At 39.6% G+C, this 21,610-nt stretch overlaps 1 protein-coding gene across 5 annotated transcripts in view; it reads right to left on the bottom strand.

Moving 5' to 3' along the window:
* The window catches only part of LOC139988843 (uncharacterized), a 76,412-nt gene that overhangs the window by 10,352 nt on the left and 44,450 nt on the right, over nt 1–21,610 (bottom strand). For all 5 annotated transcript variants that reach the window (XM_072006616.1, XM_072006618.1, XM_072006619.1 and 2 more), the window contains exon 4: nt 16,230–16,345. In XM_072006616.1, the coding sequence (XP_071862717.1) occupies nt 16,230–16,345 (116 nt within the window). The remainder of the gene's footprint in view (nt 1–16,229; nt 16,346–21,610) is intronic.

The raw sequence follows: 21,610 nt of genomic DNA, 5'->3' as shown, positions 1-21,610 counted from the left end.
CGTCTAGCTTCGAGTGCAAACGTCTTTCTCCGATGCTTGCTTCGTTACCAGCAAATTAATGGGTTTGAATTTTCCATGGAAAGAGAAACCAGGCCACGTTTCTAAGGAGTCACGTGCGCAGCCACAGCGTCGAGCAACGATGTCCATTCGCGACCGACGTCGTCGAGATTTCTACTGAATTGTCAAGCAAACAAGTAAAGTTCATCGACCGAGGATAACGAGGGGGTGGAAAGGAGAGTAAACAGGATCGAAAAACTGCTATTTTCGCTGATGTTAATGGTCGATTTTCGGTATCGTGGGAATACAGTTGCTCGCGAAAATATTTGAACACTGGTAAACATCTTTTCCGAAATATTTTGAAAGTTGGTAAAATCCGATTAGTATCTCACGATCGCATTAATCAACTTTCAAACAAATTAAAAAATATTTATATTAATAAGTCTCCGTATTCAGTGGCATTATCTTTAATATTTTATATACTTCAGATGACTATTCATGCTGTGTACCGTATACCATTTCTTTCTACAAAATATACGTTTGCAATAAATATCTTCCAACATTTATTAATCAGGATAACCATGTCAGCCGTGTCTTGTTACAGGATTAACGACATTTCAAAATGTTTGATATGAAACACACAATACACGCACAGAAATTTTCTATGATAATTGTCCAAATACTTTCCTGAGCCATCGGTCGATGTTTTGCAATTATGGGGAATATTTGTTACGGCAGGAAGAATAATTGAATTAGAGAGCTGATCGCTATACAGTTATAATACAAATATTGTAATGCGTATGGTATTACACGAATATCTCGATTCGTCTCGCGGTTCGACATTCGATCTGCGTTTCTGTTTTTATTGGCTAACGAAATTGCACAGCCACGTTTATTCATCGGATATTTTGAAACCGTCCAGATCCACATAATCACGTTGATCCTGTATTTTTGAACATGTTTCTAGTTAGTTCAAATAAAGGGAAATCGATATTCGCTCTGACTATTTGCGATATAAAGAAAACATCGTTCCAATGTTGAACGGTTTTTGTTCAAAATATTACATCGCGATAAATGGAATAATAAATGTGTTTCATAATGTTCAGAACCATTATACTATCCGAAGTTTAATTTTCCACGATGCTGTTAGCGGAAAGTGAACAAGCTCGAAACACGGAACGCTACCTGTTTCTTAAACGAAGATAGGCAAATTGATAGAGAGAAAAGTTAGGTTGCTTAACGAGAATCGTCTCCTTACGATACCGCGCTTCGTTGGCGTGCAATATGTAGTTGGTATTTATTTAAATGGAGCTACGCATCGATTCTTCTCGTTATTTCGCTTACAAGGTAACGCCTTCGTTGCAAGTCGGAAACCTACTTTCCAACAGCGTACAAAACAATTTATGGAAGATTATTTATGGAATAATGTGCCTTAGCTTTATTCAGCAAAGAGATAGAACAGTCGAGTAACTAAATACTCGTTCTCGCCCCCTTAATTTTCCCACCATCTGATCAAGTTTACGCACAATGGCGCCAAAAGTTTCTTCCCTCGGCAATTACGCAATGCGTTCCAATTCACCAAGTCCTTTTTAGACGAGGTAGGAATAAGGGCTCGCTTGAACACCCTTCCACTCTTTCCCTTTCCGCAGCATCTTCAGGTCAAAGGTAACAACGTCGGGTAGATAGTCGGTGATTGCGAATCGACCAGTTTCCAGGTGGCGGAACTCGCCGAGTCTCCCATTACAGCTTAACGATTACACACACTTTTCTGTTTCTCCGTTGACTGGAAATCGTTGGTCTGGCTCCGTTTCCGATCACAGGGGAATATTGTTCACCATTGTGTAAGGAAATGGGAAAGGGCAAAGAAAAGAGTTTCACGCAAGATGCCGCGTCTCGAATCGCGACGACGCGCTTCCACGTGGCATTCTCACATTCATCGACGTCGGAAATCGTAATCAAGCGGCCATTACGGCAATTACCAAATCGTTAGTTCTCTAACTATTCCATTATTTGCTCGTACGAGTGGTTTGTCACGTGATCGTCGAGCCAACAAATAACACGTCGTAATCAACACTATCGTTATTTGCATACTCGACATCCGAGCGTGTCTCATGACGATTCCATCGCACGATGAGTGCAATTTTTGCGCGACAGTTTCATCAGTGAGTGACTGGCGAACGGATCGTTGATCGACCTATCGAACGAGTCTCAGTGGAGAATCGAATTCGAAGTATTTTGATCGGAACGATCGATTTAATTGATTAATCCACGGCTGTTCACGATCAACTTTTTTTTGGAACGCCTCGATCAGCCGCGAAATTGGATATTTCTGCAACTAAACAAAGGGGAGAGATTGTGTTTCGGGAAATGGAAAAGTAGACATCGGCTTGTTTTTCGGTGCCTGGAATACACGCGAATCGTGGCAATAGACGTGTAAACCGTGCGTGATTAATCAATCGTCGATTAAGTCTGCGTTGCAAAGGTTAAGGACGATTAATCGCATACACGGTCTGACGCGCGTATCGCGTATTCTACGTCGACCCTCTTGAAACAATGTCACAGCTGAACAAGGCAGGCTAACGAGGAAAAAATCTGTCGCTGATCGGGGCCGTTGCCAATTAGTTCTCTTTACAATTCACGATAATGAATTGGAATATTAAACAAATCGCAGAGAAACTAAACAGAGAAAACGAGGAAAAGAAATAACGCGACAAAAGAAACTGTGTCATATATATGCTAATGCAAAAGACGAAGATTAAAATACCCGATTTTTCGTATCCAATTCACCCTATGATCTCTGATCTAAGATCGCCTTATGCTGGTCTCTCATGCATACGCTCGTTTGTCTCGCGCGAACGTGTACGAGCGACAGAATAAATCATGCCAGGCTCTTGCCAGGCTACGAGTCAGATAACCAAATAAGTTCGTGAGCTTTATCGCGAATTCCGGACAAATCGTCGAAATTTGGCACGACCAGAGGCAGCTACGTGAGAAAATCGAAAAAAGGATTATAGAAGGAAATGGAAGTCGCTACTACGATAAGGTGATAATCGCGAGGCGTTAGGGCATTGGGACGTGACGAACGTAATCGAGGATGTAAGAGCATAAAAAATTTCCCAAGTGTCGGGCCATTCGCATCCGGAATATTAAGATTCGCTCCAATTCCTCGCACCCTTCGATTCCTTTCGTGATAACCAATTAGCCCATTGTTTCATCCTCTTCTTTCAAAGCGTACACTTTGTGATATTAAAAGTGGTACGCTTAAAAGGGCATACCTTTTCTATTAGCCGGGCTCGTACCTTTTCTATTTGCCTCGCGTAAATCCAATGAAAAGCCACTTTTGTCGATTAAGGAGCGATTACACCGTTAGTAACGCGAGAAGATAACGGTTTCTGGTTTTCTCCCGTGGTCGAAGAAACACCGTTGACTCACGATGGATGTTCGTTCTTGACGATGTTACAGTAGTCCTTTGCTGGTTTAAATTAACTTAAATTGGACTCTCTGTAGCTTTCAACTGACTCAAAGGGCGAGCAACGTACAATATTTGCATGCCAATACTCCTGGGAGACGATCTGAATTTTTGACCCGTGACTCTCTTCTGTTCGTCATAGATTTCTCCGGTTCACAGATTATTCCATTTTTCTTCCTATTGATGCGTGTTCCTTGCAGACAATAAATTGTTTATTCGGCGCAGCGATCTGCATATTCAACGACCTCTCGGATTTTGAACCGTGTTGTTTTTCGATTCGTTTGGATATTCTTTTCTGCAACTCGTTTATTCCTAGAAACCACGCAAAAATTGTATTTCTACTTGACATCGTAGAATTACAGGTAATCAATTTGAACGTATCAAGTTGTTTTACAAATTCGATATCGTTAACTGATAAAACTCATACCTCCCACGCGTAAATACCAATACATTTCCATTTTGAAATTTAATTTGTTCACAGTTGAATAACATCGATCGCGCAATGAATAACATACTCCATTAATTATATACGTTAAAACGATTCATATTTCACTACGCGAATTGACTCCCGGAACCGCGCAAAATACGGTTTGTATTTAACAAACAAAAGAAATGGAAGAAGACGAACGTTTCAGAATACAGATCATGGAATAATCTCGCGTTTGGCGAGAGATCGTCGTCGCGTCTCCTTTTTTCTCTCTCAATATTTTTGTCCTTGTTAGCTTTTCTCTAATGTTCACCCTTTCGTCTCTTTCCCCTTCCTCAACGAACGTAATAAATCTTACTGGTCATCCACTATACTCTCGATCGTTTTATCCCGTTCTTTCGAAGCTGTTTCTCGCTTTGCTCCTCGCTTTTCACTTTTTTTCTCTCGTGTTTTCCGGCTCTTTTTCCCTTCTTTCTCTTCCTCCCTTCCCTTTCTTTTTTTTATTCGTCGGCTACAATCCGGCTGCCGGCGCGCTCGCCAGGCCACGGAGATTAAAATATCGACTCGGGACACTGCGATACGTCGCGTCTGACCCCAATGCCGGCTCGCTAAACTCTTTAAGCGCGCGTTAGGCGATTTAAAGCGATCGAGGCGTAGCTTTCAACGCGAGTGACGGGTTGAATCGCTCTCTCACGCCGCGAAGCCAACGACTCCAAGCGCTTTCACACCGCCATTATTTATTCTCCTACCATTGTTAATCGAATAATCAACGATAGGACGTGTGTAATGAAGCGTATTACGCACCCAGGGATTTCGATACGATATTTATTCCTCATCATTATTAACATTTAATCATTGATTTTCCAAGGGATATTTGATGCGTGGTAAAACGAAGTTAATTAATTCGTATCGAATAAAGGCGGTGCACGATATATGTATAGTTCCCTCGATAAATATTCCGCCTCGCCTATTACGAAGCCAGATACTCAGCCTGACAACAAGCTTGATTTCCAGACAATATGATTCCCAACGAGACGATCGTCGATCATCGGAGCTAAAACTAAATTAATTCTGCGTAGTAAAACGAGCAAGGAAAACGAGAACCGCGAGAAGTCATTAGCACTCGATATTAAGCTGAAAATTCATTCGAATCAATTAAAAAATTTCGATAACCTTTACGATCGCGTAGGTCGAAAAGCTGGAAGAAAAGTCCACGCGTTAGTCTCCTCGTGGAGATAATTGCTTGAAAACGAGGCGAAAATTATTTTTTTAAATTTCAAGCGGCCGCGATCGTGAGTGGATACGAGAAGCTAAATGGAGCGGTAAAAGTGACCAGCGTCGGCCGATAGCGTGCGTCCGCGCGTAAGCACGTAATGGCTTCGAGAATGGAACGAGGAGAAGGAAGAGGAACGGGTCGTTAATAGCAAGACTGAGTGTAGGCTGCACGCAACGGCGAACTGGTCGTTCTCTGGATACCGCAAATTGCTTTGTTATATCTATGTACGTATGTATGTATACGTATATGTCTGTTCATAAGTATTAAGACATTTATTAAAGGTTAAGTCGTGTAATAAAATGAACGATCACTAGGGAATTATTAAAGTCTTTAACAAATCTCATTTGAAATCCTACGCTTTAAAGAACTCATGCACTCAATATTATAATAACACCAGTTACGTACAATTCGATTAAATTCCTTTTTTTTTTTACTTACATTTGTCGTGTCTTTCTTTAAGGGTTTCTTTCTTTAAGGGAACCAATCTCGGAATTCATATCTATTGAAATATGTATAATTTCATGTACTAGACTAGATTGACCGCGTAATAGTGATACATGTATGTGAATATGAGTGTGTGGAAGTATGTGTCTCGAAAACAAAGGAATGTAAACTGTTCAGTTAACAGTCTTGTATGGAAGAAGGTGAGACGCGTGCAAGTGTGTATCGATGAATATCTTTGAAATCGTTTATCAAATAAATATATAACTATTCTAATATAAATTCTAAGCGTAAATTTAGTGCTCCTATACCATTATTTTGGCAATTAAGATGCAAAATTCTTAACAATATCACTGGTCTTCTTACCGTATTTGTCACTTTTTGATCCGACGAATTCTGTAAATGATTTTACATATTTAGTTTCCTGATAGAGTAGATCAATTATTATGCTCTTTACGAGACCAGCTGATGTCTTCTTGTCTATTTACGAACGGCAATTTATACACGTGATACCGCAATGAAAACCATAACTTGGTTAAATGTACTGATATTCAACATCGAATAACGAATGAAATAATACTCGAGTTTTATCTGGCTGACAAATTGACCCCTGACCAGGGATGGTAATACGAGCCTCGTTAACGGACGAAAAGAGACGAATATTCCATGGAAATAGTATCGTATTCGAATTAATATGCAACGATTTCTTGGATAAACGGAAGAACAGAGGATGATTAAATTGATATCGCGGTGGTGATTTTTCTTACCGGATTCCAGCTTGAATATATGCATGAAGGATCATAGGGAGGACGACGAGACGAAGATTTTTTCCCTGATAATCGAGAAACGCTCGAGGAAATAGTATAAACGCAGCCGGCCAAGACGAAAAGGAAGGGAGAAAAAGGGAACGAGTGGAAACGGTTGGTTGATGGAGAAAGAGAAGAAAAGGAAGACCAGGCAACAAAGGCCGCGGAATGGCTAGGATAGTGTATGTAGACGTTCGCGGCGGAAAGAAGAATGGTGCACGAAAACGACGGCAGGATGAATGTCCTTGTGGTCGAGCTGCGATGGTACAGTCATTAGAATGTATTGTGGCGCAACGGTTTGACACGCTCCCTTTTGAGACGCGCCGCTCCACATACCTCCGGTTCTCGTTCTCCAGAAAGTTTATCTCCGCCAAGGCCTTTTCACTTTTACGCATTGGCAGATGCACAGAATTGAGCGCCTCATGCATATAAACCGGTCATTCTAATATACTAGATAATAGGTAGCAGAACGCTATACTTTTTTTCATCTTTTGTGGACCGTGGCTCGGTCAGCTCTGCTGTAGAATGCTGAAAATGCGTAGATGCTAAAAGGCACTCGTGAATAGCAGACTATCAGACTATTTCGTAAATTTGATAGATATTATAATAAGTTATTATAATCTTGGGTTATGCTATAGCGGAATCGTAGAATCAATCGAGGGTAAAATTAATTCCTTAACAACGAAGTACTATTAGGTTGTCCGAAAAGTTTCTTTCGTTTTATAAGGAAATAACAGACGCACAATGTTTTTGTTTTATATTAGTTTATTGAATTATGCGCGAACATGTTAATAAAAATAAAATGAAACAGATCATACCTAATTCAATAAAATAATATAAAACAGAAATTGTTGTTCGTCTGCTATCGCCTTATGAAACGAAAGAAACTTTTCGGACAACCTAATCCTTAGTGTTTCACTTCGAATAATCGTACTTCATCGATAAAAACGAGATGCCAATATTTTAAATAATGTGTATATAATTTGGATATTGTTAGATAAATAATGTACAAATTAGATTTTCATATCAATATCCACTGAGAATAAGCTTTCGATGTAGAGTCAAAGTAATATACATTTTATACGATATATTGAAATAAAACTTTATATTTGTATTGACATTTTCTTTTCGTTTTTTAATACTTGGGACAGTAGTCAATATTTACTGGTTTTCTGCTTGTGAATAGAACACATTAGTCGTCGGTCGCATTATTCTTTTTATACATAACAGATAAAACAAAATGCAGTGGTCTCAAGTGTATCTGAAGCTTAATATATTAGTAGCCGCTACTACTTCTCAGTTTAATTTACGACCGCTATATCTCGACACGCAATACACAACTGCGATTGATTTATTTGAACAACAGTTGCCGGAATCGCAAATGATTCATTTGCCTCTGTCCGTCGAATATCAACAAATCGGGAACACTTTCTTGAGCAAAGGCGTACGAGAAACAGAGGACTTCTATTTCTGTTGCGACGTTGGATAGTTAAATCGACGTTGTTTACGTTACATTTTGGCAGTGCAATCAAGGAAATGGTAACTAAGATGGGTTTGTTAAATTTGTTAGTCAAAGCTAACTAGCACAGTTAATTCTCGTTGTATTATCGCGAATCAATTCGTGACGATCTTTACTTTTAACCTGGTAGCCAGCTAAGACCTTCCACAATCACGGAGTTGAGACGATTTAAGACAATTCATTATATACTTGCAAACGCATATAAACACGGCATCGTTTATTTGTAAGACAAATAAAAGGTAAAAAAATAAGGATCTCTGAATAACAGAATTATTATATCTGCAAGAGAGTGCTGATCCAAGTGACGATTTAACTTGTCCTTGTCGGTTAACAAGTTAGTGTTTGCGGAACAATCACAAGCAGACAAACTTCCGACAACGTTGATTCGCATTACACGAGCTATGTCTTCATACAACCCGTGTAAACGGGAAATAAAGGCGAGTCTGTGTCTGGTAAGAATCCAAAGCTCGTCGCAGCCGACCGATGAATTCCCAGGTATTTTCTCAACAATTTTCCTTTCCTTTTGTTTGCGCCGTTACGTCCGAAGATTACAAGCATTTGCGAATCCTCGTTACCTCAAATCGAGAGAAAAAGCGGCTGCTTTACTCCATTTTACGCTTGTTTCCTCTATTTCACCGAATATACTCACACGGGAGGTGACAATTTTCGTTTCCCACTTTTTCAACTAAAACGCTTGTAATCGTACTAAATTCTCGTTTACGAATTGCACGTTGCACGCGCTTCGCAAGCGAGACAAATTGCACGAAATATATTTCGGAATTATGGCTGGAACGTGTTGGAACGATGGAAACGCGGAGACTCGGGAGATCTTGCCATCGGCAAGATGAACGACAAACGGCCTTTAAAGCCGCCATCATAAGACGAAGTTAGTTCGGCGGAACGCGTATTGAGGTGGCTAAGCTCGTTCAACTAACTAATATGTACGATAACTGCGCGTGGGTGGTACATTATCGCTGCGCTGGAAATGAGGACGAATAGGTACGATCACGTGTCGAAAGTACGTTATCGACTTCTGGAATTCGAGTACATACGAGTCAGACCAGGTGAAAAAAAAAGGAGCGGAAAAGCGAACCGATCGACTCCTGGCTGCAGAAACGTATGTTCGAACGAATAGTCCGGTGAATCTATGTTTTCAAGGGAAAGGCAATTCGTGATAAAAAGTTGTTTCAGTGGCATACGTTAAAATGTACTAATTGGATGCTTATTCGTTGTAGTATCAGCTCGTTCTAGCGTGCATCGAAGTGTATACATACGTAATTCGTTCTAAACGAATTGTCTCTGTATCTAAATTAATATATATAATAGGTATGGAAAAATATTTCTGAATTCAGCATATACCGATAAGTATTTCTAAGTTGTTTCACAAATAAATATTTCTGATTTCAAATTGTCAAGGAACAAGTAAAAAGTTGATTAGTTATATGACATAGATAAATATATATAATTTATATCGACTTTAAACATAATTTAATTTTGTCGTGTACATAGTAAACGTGAAAAGATAAGTGAATTAAATTAATAATCAAATAATGTTACAAACGCTAAGAAAACGGCAGATTGACAATTTAATAATTGTCATAGTTGCCGGCAGAATTCTTTATAGAATGGAAAAAGCGGTAGGATGGATAATAGGATTTTCCAGCATTCGTTGTATTATTCCACCGCATACGTGTGCATATGACCCATCGTATATTTTGTGAAATGTTGTAGAATTCGTTACGACGCGGCATCTTTTACGAAAATAAAAATCATAATTAACAAATGCGCCTGGCGCTGTACTTTCCGCGCGACATTGTCACCTAGTGCACACCTTGCGTCGTATAAAATCCACGCAACCCAAATTCCATTGAATGCAATTGTCACACTTATTGTAGTCGTATAATCAATTGTATAATAAACTAACAATGTAAGTGCACACATTCTGAATGCATTGTATTTTCTATCCATAGAATCAAACAGAATTTGCAGTACTGTCGATAACGAAATATACGAAACTCTACGTTTGCAAATTAGCGTGTTTAACGATATTATCGCTTATTAGGAATCTAATTTAAATGGTTGCTTAATTCGCGATGATTTCCATCTCGAAATCGCGTATCGACGATCGTCAAATTTATCGTACACTACGTATGATCAAAAATTTTATTTTCCCATCGAAGAATTTAATCGAATTATCTACGATATGTCGATGAAATCATATACTTCCTCGATGGTATTCACATCGAAGCTAGCCCATTTGATACAAAACAATATGGACGTTCGCATTCCATACAATAGTATTCGCTCTATGCAATCACTTTGTTTTTGTTTTACGATCAAATTTACCAGGAATTCGACTCTACTCATTGAACGACCAGCCGTAAATTGTTCCATGAATTCAGCGATGTATACGCGATGGATTTAAACAATCCAAAAGAATCGAACGAAAAAAATGACCACGAGATTGAATCGTATTACGCCGAAAGGACTAATGGACGTTCCCTTTGTATTACACGAAAGACCAGTGGCTCGCTGCGGCTTTCGTTGCAGTACTTTTTCGAAGCTTGAAAGCTACCTTTTAGCTAACCGTCAGACGAAAGATTCTTGGTAACTGGAGTAGCCGGCATTTTCTTCCAGTTACGCTTTCTTCGATTAGATTACTTTTCACGAAGAAGGAACACCGTGTACTTTCTCTTCCGTGTTTATTTCTCCCGGTATGACGAATCGTTCGACGCTTTAATTATTCATCGACACATCCGCCGAAGGTTTATTTGTGGCCTCGATATTGAAAGCGAATCTTAATACGGAAATCGATCGAGGGCGGTTCCATTAGCGCCATCCTTGGCGCGTTTCGCTTTCCAAAGGTGACGATAATTCCTCCTCCTCGACTTTATCAATTTCCCCGTTGAAAACCGACAAACCTGTTACACCCTGGTCAGCAGAAAACTTCTATTCGATTCGGTTAGTCTAAAAAAAGGATCATCTTTTCATACCTACGTTTAATCACCGTTTGATTCCGCAAGATTTTCAGTTAAAAAACGACTCCGATTTTTCGCTGAGTACTCGCTGAATTTCGCGTACATACGCAAATGAAAGTAGGTCGTTACACCACGCGGCATTCTTGCTCATTGTCGCTCAAGATAAGCTCAGACCCGTTCCGAGAGGGCATTAAGCCTGCAACTGGAAAACTTGTGAAATCTCGCGTCTCAGATCCGCTAGATTACCGGAACGAAATTTCTCTCTCATTCTCGGCTGCGAAACGGAATGAAAAGCGACAGCTGGATGAGAAAATCTTTATGTCGTATTTCGATTATTGTTATCTAATTTTCTGCGAGTAAAATATGCTCGTAAAGATGCCACTTGCCAGTAGAACTACATTTATTTCAAATGTATATATTGGAATGATATATTAGTTACTACTCGATTAACGCTTTCAACGCTAAGATGCTTTGTCGACGCGCGTTTATCATACGCTGTTTAATGCGCTACGCTGTCGAAATTACTCGACGGTCAAAGCGCGAAAAACATGAAGTTTTATGAATTCATCGCTTATAGCATATAATTATAGTCATTATGAATGACAAATTATAGCTTTTAGGCTTGAAATATACCTTTAGGCTTGAGCATGATAAGTGATACATATCGTAAATCGAAGATTTATTTTGAAGCAACACAGCTTTAAGCATTAAAAATAATTTTGAATTGTTTTTCGAAATTCTTATATAAATTCATAGCGTCGAATGAATTAAGTAAACTTCTGCCGATTAAAATTACATTTCCGAAAGTGGATTTCTATTATACGAACGAAATATCACAGATGGGGAAGCTCAGGAAACTTCTACTATATAAACTCAAGTTTTATTGCAGTTTATCCCTTGATGGATTTATATCAAGTTTAGATAAACGGAGCTCTACAGTATAAAAGAAAAAGTAGGCACGTGAAAGTAGCAGCGACCGTCTACAGCAAGAATACTATGTTTGTGTAACAAATTGATAACAACTAGATAGAATGAAGTTTTGTGGACTGTAAAATCGATACACGGAAACTTGTTGCTTTTGTAATTCTAACGATCAACAATACCTCAACAAACTTACAAAGCTGTAGTATACAAGATCTCAAACAGCTTTACCTGTAAAAACATATCCCATTATGGCTACGTTTAAAGCGCCATAATACAGCGTAATACACCGCACAGCATCGAAAAACAGCGGTTACATGTTTGCAAAACTGTTGTTTTAACAATCTGTTCAATAACAGCGCGACAAGGGAGTAAATATTAGAACGAGAAGAATACATCAGAAAAAATATAGTAGCTCGCAAAGTTATTCAAACATTTACAAACACCTTTTACAAATGTATTACTTGTATTACAGGAAACATTCGAAATCTTTTTTAATTTGCTCATTTTATCATCTTTTGATAATTCCATTAATACTGTAATAAGATTCAACTATTACGGTTATGTTGTTAAAGTTTGGAATAAATCTGAAAATCCGCATAGAAGATATCTGTAATCTACAAGATATCTAGTGCAAGCTTTTATTTTATAGAGATCACACAGGTATTTATATAATCGATTATCCAATAATCCAATATCCAATTATTCAATAAATAAAATAAAATTGACTATATCAATATTTTCCAAACTGATTCCAAATTTTACCAGTGTAACCGTGACAACTGTATCTTATGTAGATAACGAAATATTAATATATTTTATACATATGATACGTACGTGAATGTTTTCTATGATAAGTGTTCGGATACTTTCGTAAGCCGTACAATCGAGAAAATGGGAACAACTCGCTCATAAGTTCGATATACCTATCTTCGAAATGAAACATTGTTGGGAAAATCTCTCGAAAAAACTATTCGAATGTGGCACACGCTTTCTTCATTAAGATAACGACAAACGAGGCGGGTGCACGGTACGAAACGTTAAACGGGGATTTGCAAGGACCAACGTAATCCCATCGGTTCGCTCTGAGTTTGATTACGTCACGCGCGGAGGAGACTGAAACTTTCTTCGTTTTCTCGTTGTCACCTTCTTTATTCGGTCGATGCGCGACCAACTTCTCTCGCGGCAGAGAAGAACGATGATGATCCGGAAGGATTCAGCTTGAATCTTGCAACCAGTGTCGCCCGCTTCGAATTCGGAGGCCGCCACGTTCCTGGCCAAGAACTTTCTAACCCGGCTACTATCCTCTTTGATCCTGACCGCGTTTGAGCTTTATCCAGCTCGTCAAGTATTCCCCCTGTCGTCTGAAATTATTATAAAGTGTGCACAGAGAGAGAGAGAGAGAGAGAGGAGAAAAGAGAAGCAGACCCAGCGTAGTTTTAGCTGCGAGAAATTCTTCTTCAATTACTCCTGTGTTCGCCGTTTAGCGAAAAGAGAGGAAACCCGTTACGAAGTCAACGAAAGGAGGTCTCGTTGAGGAACACAATTCATGGATTTCGTGGCACAAATGGGAAAACTTAGATTCGAGGGAATTTTAAATTACTCGAAGCTGGACGCTTTGAGCCATTCCGTATTGCGCAATAGCCAAGAGGCTTCGTCGCCGAGACAAACTTGTTTAGACTTCAATTTATCAATTAGAACTTGGAAATGGACGCCGTTCCAGTCATCGTTCCGTTATTAACGCTATTTCGGGAAACGTTCGTTTTTTCTAGCGAATGTGGATTCATCGGATTAAAATTTCTTCGCTTGAATCAAATCTGGACATTGAGGAGAATATATACTCGTTCTAAATCACCGACGAACAGATTGCAAACGTTTGCATGCATCCAAGAAACGAGAGAGCATTAGAAACTCGTACAGGGGAAGAACAGGCTGGTGAAAAATTGTTATTTCTTTTCGCTAGATGAAAATCGCGTTATTCTTTATATTTCCGTTTCTTCTACCCTACTTCTACATTTTATTCCATTTTTAGACAGTTTATTAAGAGCCACGATCATGAATGACAATATCCAGTCGCATTATCGTTGTTTAAGTACAACCTATCGGTGTTTATTCTGCCGCACAAGGAAAGGATCTTCCGCAAACATCGAGAAAAACAGCGAGACAAAGCGGAGTCGATAAAAATGCGACGATCGTTTGAAAAAAAGCAACCTACGAGGAAACAAGCGTCTCAGAGTAATAAAGCGGTGCGGTGTCTCGTGCAAATGTCACACGACATTGACGAATCTAATTTCTCCCGTCGAATGAAAAACTTCTACTTAATGCACATCGCTGCATAGCAGCTTAAAATTGCCGACATGTCGCGTTGCTTTTCAAAGGATATAAAACACGAAAGCGAGTGTCTCGTCCGTCTCGCGAAAAGCGTCGTGAACACGAAAGAGGCATTCGCTATCCCGTTTCTTCGGATGTCTTTCGCGATCAAACGAGAGTCAAAGATTCGTTCGTTGGAACTAATTGCTCGAACCTTTTGAGATATTCGCGGACCCGTTGGCACAAAGTGAAATCTGCTATTTGTCAGTGGATCGCTTCGATAGCTTGATAATTCAATTATCCAACGATCAATAAATTCCTAGTCTCGTCTCTGTAGTTAATGATGCAACGATTAAGCTAACTAGGACAGTCAGCTTGCGGAAAATTTGAAGCATTAGCCGAAACTACTCTACCAAACTAACTCATTCGTAGTATAGAAACGTTCTTGCAAAGAAGATACATTCCAAAAATGGCAGCCGCCTACGCGTGGTATATTCGATGTCATTCGAACAAAGGTAGTCGGTTGCGCGTTCGTCGGACAAATTCGTGGCGCGCGTGCGAGAATTAATTGGAATTGGTCAGAACGGGACGGAACGACACGGACGTGGCTTCTTTGTAGAACACTTCCGCAGTTGCTGCGCGCAAAAGCTTTGTGCCTTGGAACGAAATCTGTCGTTCGTTACTCGTTATCTGACAATTATTATTAACGTTTGTATTGAAGCATAGGTACGATACGCTTGACGGACCAGTTGAACGCAAACCGCGTCGTCGTTCTACGGGAACAAAGAGCCGCGTCCTCGATGTCGCGATCGACTTAACTGTTTCAATCGTCGTATTTTTTAACCTTCCTTTCGACGGATTCAATTCCATGTAAGCGGAATAGAAAGTGCAGACTTTCGACAGATGTGATAATTCTACGTTTCTTTCGAGCACGATTACTTCGACAGATCGTCGCGTATCGTTGCATCGTTATCGTTAACTCTCTTAGTTCCGAATAAATTTGTGATAAATCGAAGATAGATGGAAGAAAAGGATATCGTTCGATAAGGAGAAAACGAGAAACTTGTGATTCGATAACGTTAAGCGGATTTACGCTTCAACTCTCTCGGAAGCTAGTCACATTGACGCTGCTTTACCGGAAGACAACAGACCAGGTGTCAGCATCGAGCACGATTCCGCGCGTGAAGCTGTTCTCGTGATTTTGTTCTTGCAAGGATTTATTTTTCCTAAGGGACCTGCCACCTTTCACGTAGAGACACTACGTTATGCTACATATATGCACAGGGAAATGTAAACTACCGGCATCATTGCTGCTTTATATATATCTTGTCCGAGCGGACGTGTACCGAAAATTTCAGCGCTAGCGAACACGAGACTCGAATTCGTACGTATCTCGTTCACTAGCAAAGACTCTGACTTGATCAGGTAATTCGTACATAAATCGATTTCCTTGCCCTTGCACGTGATCATTCTAATTTCAGCATCGGAAACCTAACAAGTTTTAATTAGTTCGCTTAATATTGTACATTTGAACGTGTAAGATTTTGCGTTTAAATATCTTTAAATCTTTAAATTCTCCAATCTTCGATCTTTGGGATTTTCACATTTTTCTATTCTCGATTATTTGAATTTGAATTTTTCACGATTTTCAACTTCTTATCTTTTCCTGCTAATTTTCATCAAAGTTCAAAATAATTATCAATCTGTCTATCGTTACGATTAACATTATCTCACACCTTCGTGCTCGACTAATAAATCCATTCCCTTGACGCTTCGCTATGAACACGCAGATTAATCTATCGATTTCCATCACTGTTCGTTAACTGGCGTGACTCTATATAATTTCAATAGGAAAATTCACGCTGTCAGAACACTTTGAAACGATCCATTGCAGATTGGCCGTGTGGAGAATGCGGCGGGTACACTCAAAACGATATCAAGCGATTGTTAAATAGTTAAATGAAACTGGCTGGTCGTTCGGTGAAATCGTATCTGTACCGTGTTTTCCATGCTGGCAATCACGTTGAAACAGCGTGGAGTGGAGATTCCAAGGAACAAAGGGAAAAAGATAAAAGGCAAACGTACCCGAAACGCATCCCTCAGCTCCTGCTCTTCCTGATCCTGATCGGTAGGAGCGGTTTCGCTCGCACCTATGTTGCTCACGATTTCCACGAACTCTTCGAAGCTGACATTTCCATCTCCTAAAATGACAAAAACAAAACGAACGCATCATGTACATCACCATCGTCTCATTCTTTTTTTTTTTTAGAGAATTTTTTTTTCGGCGTCAGCCAGCAACATGGCTACCATTTATTCTCAAACGCCGTTCTACTGGAATTTCTGCATTTTTCGTTTTTCTGTTACAACTATTTAAAAGAAAAAAACGAGGCTTTATAGCGTACACGCTGTTCATCCTGTCTAGATACAATCTCTCACCCGTGCAAAAGAAAGATTTTATCATTCCCGCCTTTTACAGTTCCAATTCTGATTCAGTTTACTTCAAAACTACCACTCGAAAAGAAACTCTCGTACCGAGAATGAAAAGAACGTTGCAAAGTATGAGAAGACATAAGCCGCGACATCGACGGATTAACAAACTTCACGACTCGGATGTAAGCTCGACGTTCTTGCACGAAAGCTGCTTTCCACGCTTTTCGCATTCCCGTCCTGAAAATCGCGTTTTCCATTATCTGTATCTTTTTCTTTCTCCCCTTCCCTCGCCGCCTATTTTATCGCGATCGTGCAACAGCATGTAAAATATGGAACAGCGGACAAAATATACGAAGAAAAAAAAATTCCGTGGTTAAGGAACTATATAAATTCTCTCGGTGATAATTCCCGTGGGAAACACGTTCGAGAAAGCACCGACGAAAATACACGAGAACCCACCGAGAGCTTTCAATAGTGTGACAATTTTCCATGACGGGAGACCATCGAAAGCTAACATTCTGGTCGTATCCTTCATCTTTAAATAAATAACCACAGTCTCGGATAGAAAAGCACCTTCGTGCCACTTCCCCTCGAGCAAACAAACGACTAGTGTGTACAGACTGTATAATGGTTGTTGTTACGAGCTTCTGGTGATTGGCGGGGAATTTTGTTGTGTACTGAAATTGTTCATTCTTCGTTCATGGCAAGAAATTTTTCATGATATAATATTTCTATCGGCGATACATGAAACGGCGAAGGATTAAATAATTTGTTGTGCGTTTAAAAATTGCACGAGTTGCACAGAATCGCGCAGAAACTAAATTATAGGAATTCTGTAAAAATTACATGAACATTTTATTTAATTAAGAACGTCAGGCAACCTTCCTTTATTATTATTATTCACTGTTAATTATGCCATCCGGTAGATTGTATTTAAAGCAGCAGATTGTATTTAAATGGAATAATTGCGTTGAATTTCGTGCACGTCCACTTGTAAAGGATGTCAAGTAAAACATGGGCGCAGCGCTATCTGCACGGAAACGTATCCGTTGGAAAAGTCGAAGATACGGCAAAACGCAACCTATAAAACTCGTACGTGTCTTCTCCGAGCAAAGCTGTCGTGTTTTCGAAACTCGGCAATTTTCTGTGACGTTACAGGATTTCTCGTCCTCCTGAGATGGTCGAAATATTATTCCGGGAGAGCACGCCGCGATTATGTTTCTAAAATCCGCCGGATTTCGAACGCGTCTACACATAAAACGTGCGCAATCACGTGTCTAATATTATCAGCCTCGTGTTCACGTGAACTTATGCACGTCGTGTTATCGCGTACGTGTACAGAGATAAGCAACGTTCGTTTGTTCGAGCGATTAAACGTCCGGGCGTGAAGAATTATTCGAACGCGCTTTTCCTTCGTTTTTTTGTCGACAAATTGGATTATCGGTCGGAAATTTGAGTGGGAGTCGGACGTTCCAACGGCTTATCAATTTCCGAGTAACCTATTTCAATTAAACAAAAAATCTATCTAAAAACTACATACCTGTATAACAGCGTGTGTAGAAAAAAAGATGAGAACAATGAAACCTGCCCTGATAACGGACAATGAACGACAGTATCGCGAAGCTACATTCCGATTGTACTTGAAATACCCAACGATATACGTAATTTAAAAAGAATTTTTGGCGATATAATATTGCTAACTATAATTAGCAATACAAAGCCTGATCTTGGTACGCTTAATACGAGATCGCTTGCAAATGAAAGGAAGATACGTAATGTGATTTAAAAAAAAAAAAACCTTAACCACTGATATTGATTTTCCGTTCCTTAGCACGAATAATACCCGCGTACCTTCTAAGAATAGGAGGAGAAACAATATTTTTTATGTTAACAATGTACGTTCAACAGCTTGGATTTGTGTACCGTGTATTCTTAATTTGCTAATTGTACGCTATTTGTATATGCTAACTACTTTGCCGAGTGCCTGGACTTTTTCGCCGGAAATATCTCTTCGTTAAAATGCCCCTTGTGCAAGCTCGCAATGCAGACAGCGACTTGACATTGTGTTTGTACTTTTATACGTTGTTTATACGACTGACATGTAGTGCATATCTATAATTGGAATATAGGCCGTTAATCGACAATAAATGAATAAAATAAGTAAACGAGTATTTTTCTCGTTGATACATTTGTAAAATAAAATAGCTTCTTGCGTTTAAAAATTACGTGAGTCATACGGAATCGGGGAACGTGCCGAGATGGAGAAACGACCTCAACGCGTGAAATAGTTACAGTAGATTGTACAGTGTAAACGATTGTGCTATTCAAGCGGATGGCCAAGTTTTAATTAGTATATTGTTACGACGAATTAACGCGTGCTCGCCTTGCAAGCAGGGCGTTGCGCAAAAGGCCAACAAGCACGCGATGCAGTCTGTCTAGATACGCTAATAGTCTGGCAGCAGAGGAGCCTCGGTTACCTTTGCACTCGCGCAACTGCGTCACGCTTAACCGCTCGCCTTGGCGCTCCGTTTGTTCCGCTTCTGTATATACTATAGTATACTTACACGTAAACGCAAGCGCGGAGAGACACGTAAACGCAACATACATACAGACACTGTTCACGCGAAGTGCTCTTGGTTTACCTATCCGGACATCAGATGGTAAATTCCAGGGACGCGCGGTTGACGTAACCAGAGTAACCGTGCCGCCACTTTGCAATCTCTTGACGCATCTTGAGCAGGGAGCACCGTCGTAAGTTAGCGACTTCATCGACAATGAGCGTGGCGAGAAACACAAACGGGAAACGGACGCTCTCCTCGAAAATTAGCCGAGTCTGTTCCGTGAATTTCATTCGCCTCTCGAAATAAATTGTATCATGGAATTCTTGCCAGCGAAAAAGCAAACGGTTGATTGTTGGTACATTTTACGATCCCTCTCGAAACGATACTTCACTCTAAATCGCGCAATACCGTCGATATTCGGGAGGAAGAGTTATTTTCGTTTGTTTGCGTTAAAGCGACGAATAGAAGGGCTTTCGATCGCCCCCTGTCCACGGATTTTCCGTAATTCGTAAACACCGCTAAACTTGTGAATAATTGCGCGCGAATAAACGTGTCACAAAGGGCGAGTAGAAAGGGGAAAAAAGAGTAGCGAAATATTTTATAGAGCTTGTGACAGCAACCCAGGGGGTTGCTCGTTACAGATGCAGAAACGGCAAATTTAAATTCGTCGTGCGTTCGACAGAAGCGGAATACGGCATGCAAGCATAAACGAAGAAATAGATCGGAGTCTAAATAAGCCAGGATTTGTTGAACGATGTTCCCCTCGGATCACGAGAAAAACGTAAAAGACGAACGAATGGAATGGAACCTTGGTTGCATCCTCTGTGGTCATCCAATTCGTTTTAACCGTGAACCGTGAAGAATGTTATTCAACCATATCCCTATAAATAGAGGCATACTCGTGAAATCAAGATTCCGGGCAGATATTTTCCGACCTCATTCTTACAATGATATTTTACGATTATATCGATATACATAAAATATATTTTTATTTTTCGTTCGCGAAAAAACAAATAACGAGCGTAATATGTGTCGTGTGAAATAAGTAGTAGTGGCCGTCGAGTCAGACGTCGTATCGATATTTCCTGCGGAAAATGGAGTCAAAGATGGACAGAGGGAGATCACGGAACCTAATATACCCCTGTGACGAAACACGCATCTTTCGTTTGTGTATCAAATAGCCGTTTGAAATGGAATATGTACATGAAATAGTCGTTCAAGGCTTTGTTGTTTACTGGACCTCGGAATCACTGTTCCATTTACAATCGTTTTGCAAATCAGAGTGGCAAAGCGTTATCGACGATTTGATTTAAAACCAGACTCGTATTACCGAAAACGAAACCGTCTCGCAGAAGCCACGTTATATCGTAGTAGTTGCGTTTCCGACTTTATGTAACATTTTAATCTTCTCATTTTTTCTTTTTTTTTTTTTTTTGTCGTAAATTTCGAACGCCGGCAAATACGGTGATGAATGTTGGTCATTTTCGCATATGCAGTTACACAAACAGATTTAGATATCGTGGAGAAAAGTAAAGATGAATTTGAAGCATTGTATACACACGCATAGGTGGCGATTCATTGATCGAAAAGCTATCGAACGAATCGCTTTTAATGGTAACTGATTTCCTGACACGTACTTCGAGTGCTAATGAAATAACTAGTTGCAGCGATATTTAAATGCGCGAACAAGGTTAGTGGTGCAACATCGACATAGAAAATTCCAGAACACTGTCGTTCGTTTTTAATAAAACGTGGTATTAATTGTATTTTTAACTCTGAGGAATTTTCATAAAAAACGTTTCGAGCGTTAAAATTAGTTTCGCGCATAAAAGAAAGAATTGCTGGCGTCTTGATATTAATTGCGTAAGATTGAATTGCATTTTTGTAAAAATATGTATGAATCATGAGAGGCTAACACGAAGCTAACGTGAAGTCTCGTTCCGCAAACACGGCAGACGTCACGAATTTTAATTAACACTTCGTTGAAGTGGATCGATCGCAACCTAAAGTCTATTTTTAAAATGAACTTCCACTAACTTTTGATCTACCATTCTACACACACGCTGTTCTAGAATAGACCACAGACGAATAGCTATACTTGCAATTAGATACTAATTTCTCAACAATAAATTTCCACTGGAACAACACGGAATTTGTTTAAAAACATTCGCAGCGCTTAATGTAATAATATAACAGCTAAACCTGATATATCTGCATGCTGTATCACGTAAAACTGTGGTAACTATAAGCTAACTTGTAAATCAAATTTAAGAGATAAACTAAAATTCGAACTTGAAGCATTTTTTTTTATTATTATTTGAAGTCGCGTCGATTGCCAAGATCATTAGCGCTACTATTGTATTAAGACAACTCACACGTATATTCTCGCTCTTGTTAGAGAAGACTGCTAACAAGCTGTTATTTTTGAGATAATCATTGTCGTAATCATACTCCCGTACAAGGCTCTAATAGTCT

The sequence above is a fragment of the Bombus fervidus genome, chromosome 7, assembly GCF_041682495.2.
Source record: "Bombus fervidus isolate BK054 chromosome 7, iyBomFerv1, whole genome shotgun sequence".
In the NCBI taxonomy this organism is placed as follows: Eukaryota; Metazoa; Arthropoda; class Insecta; order Hymenoptera; family Apidae; genus Bombus; species Bombus fervidus.
The sequence above is the reverse complement of the archived record's forward strand: the minus strand, read 5'-3'. Positions and strand labels throughout refer to the sequence as shown.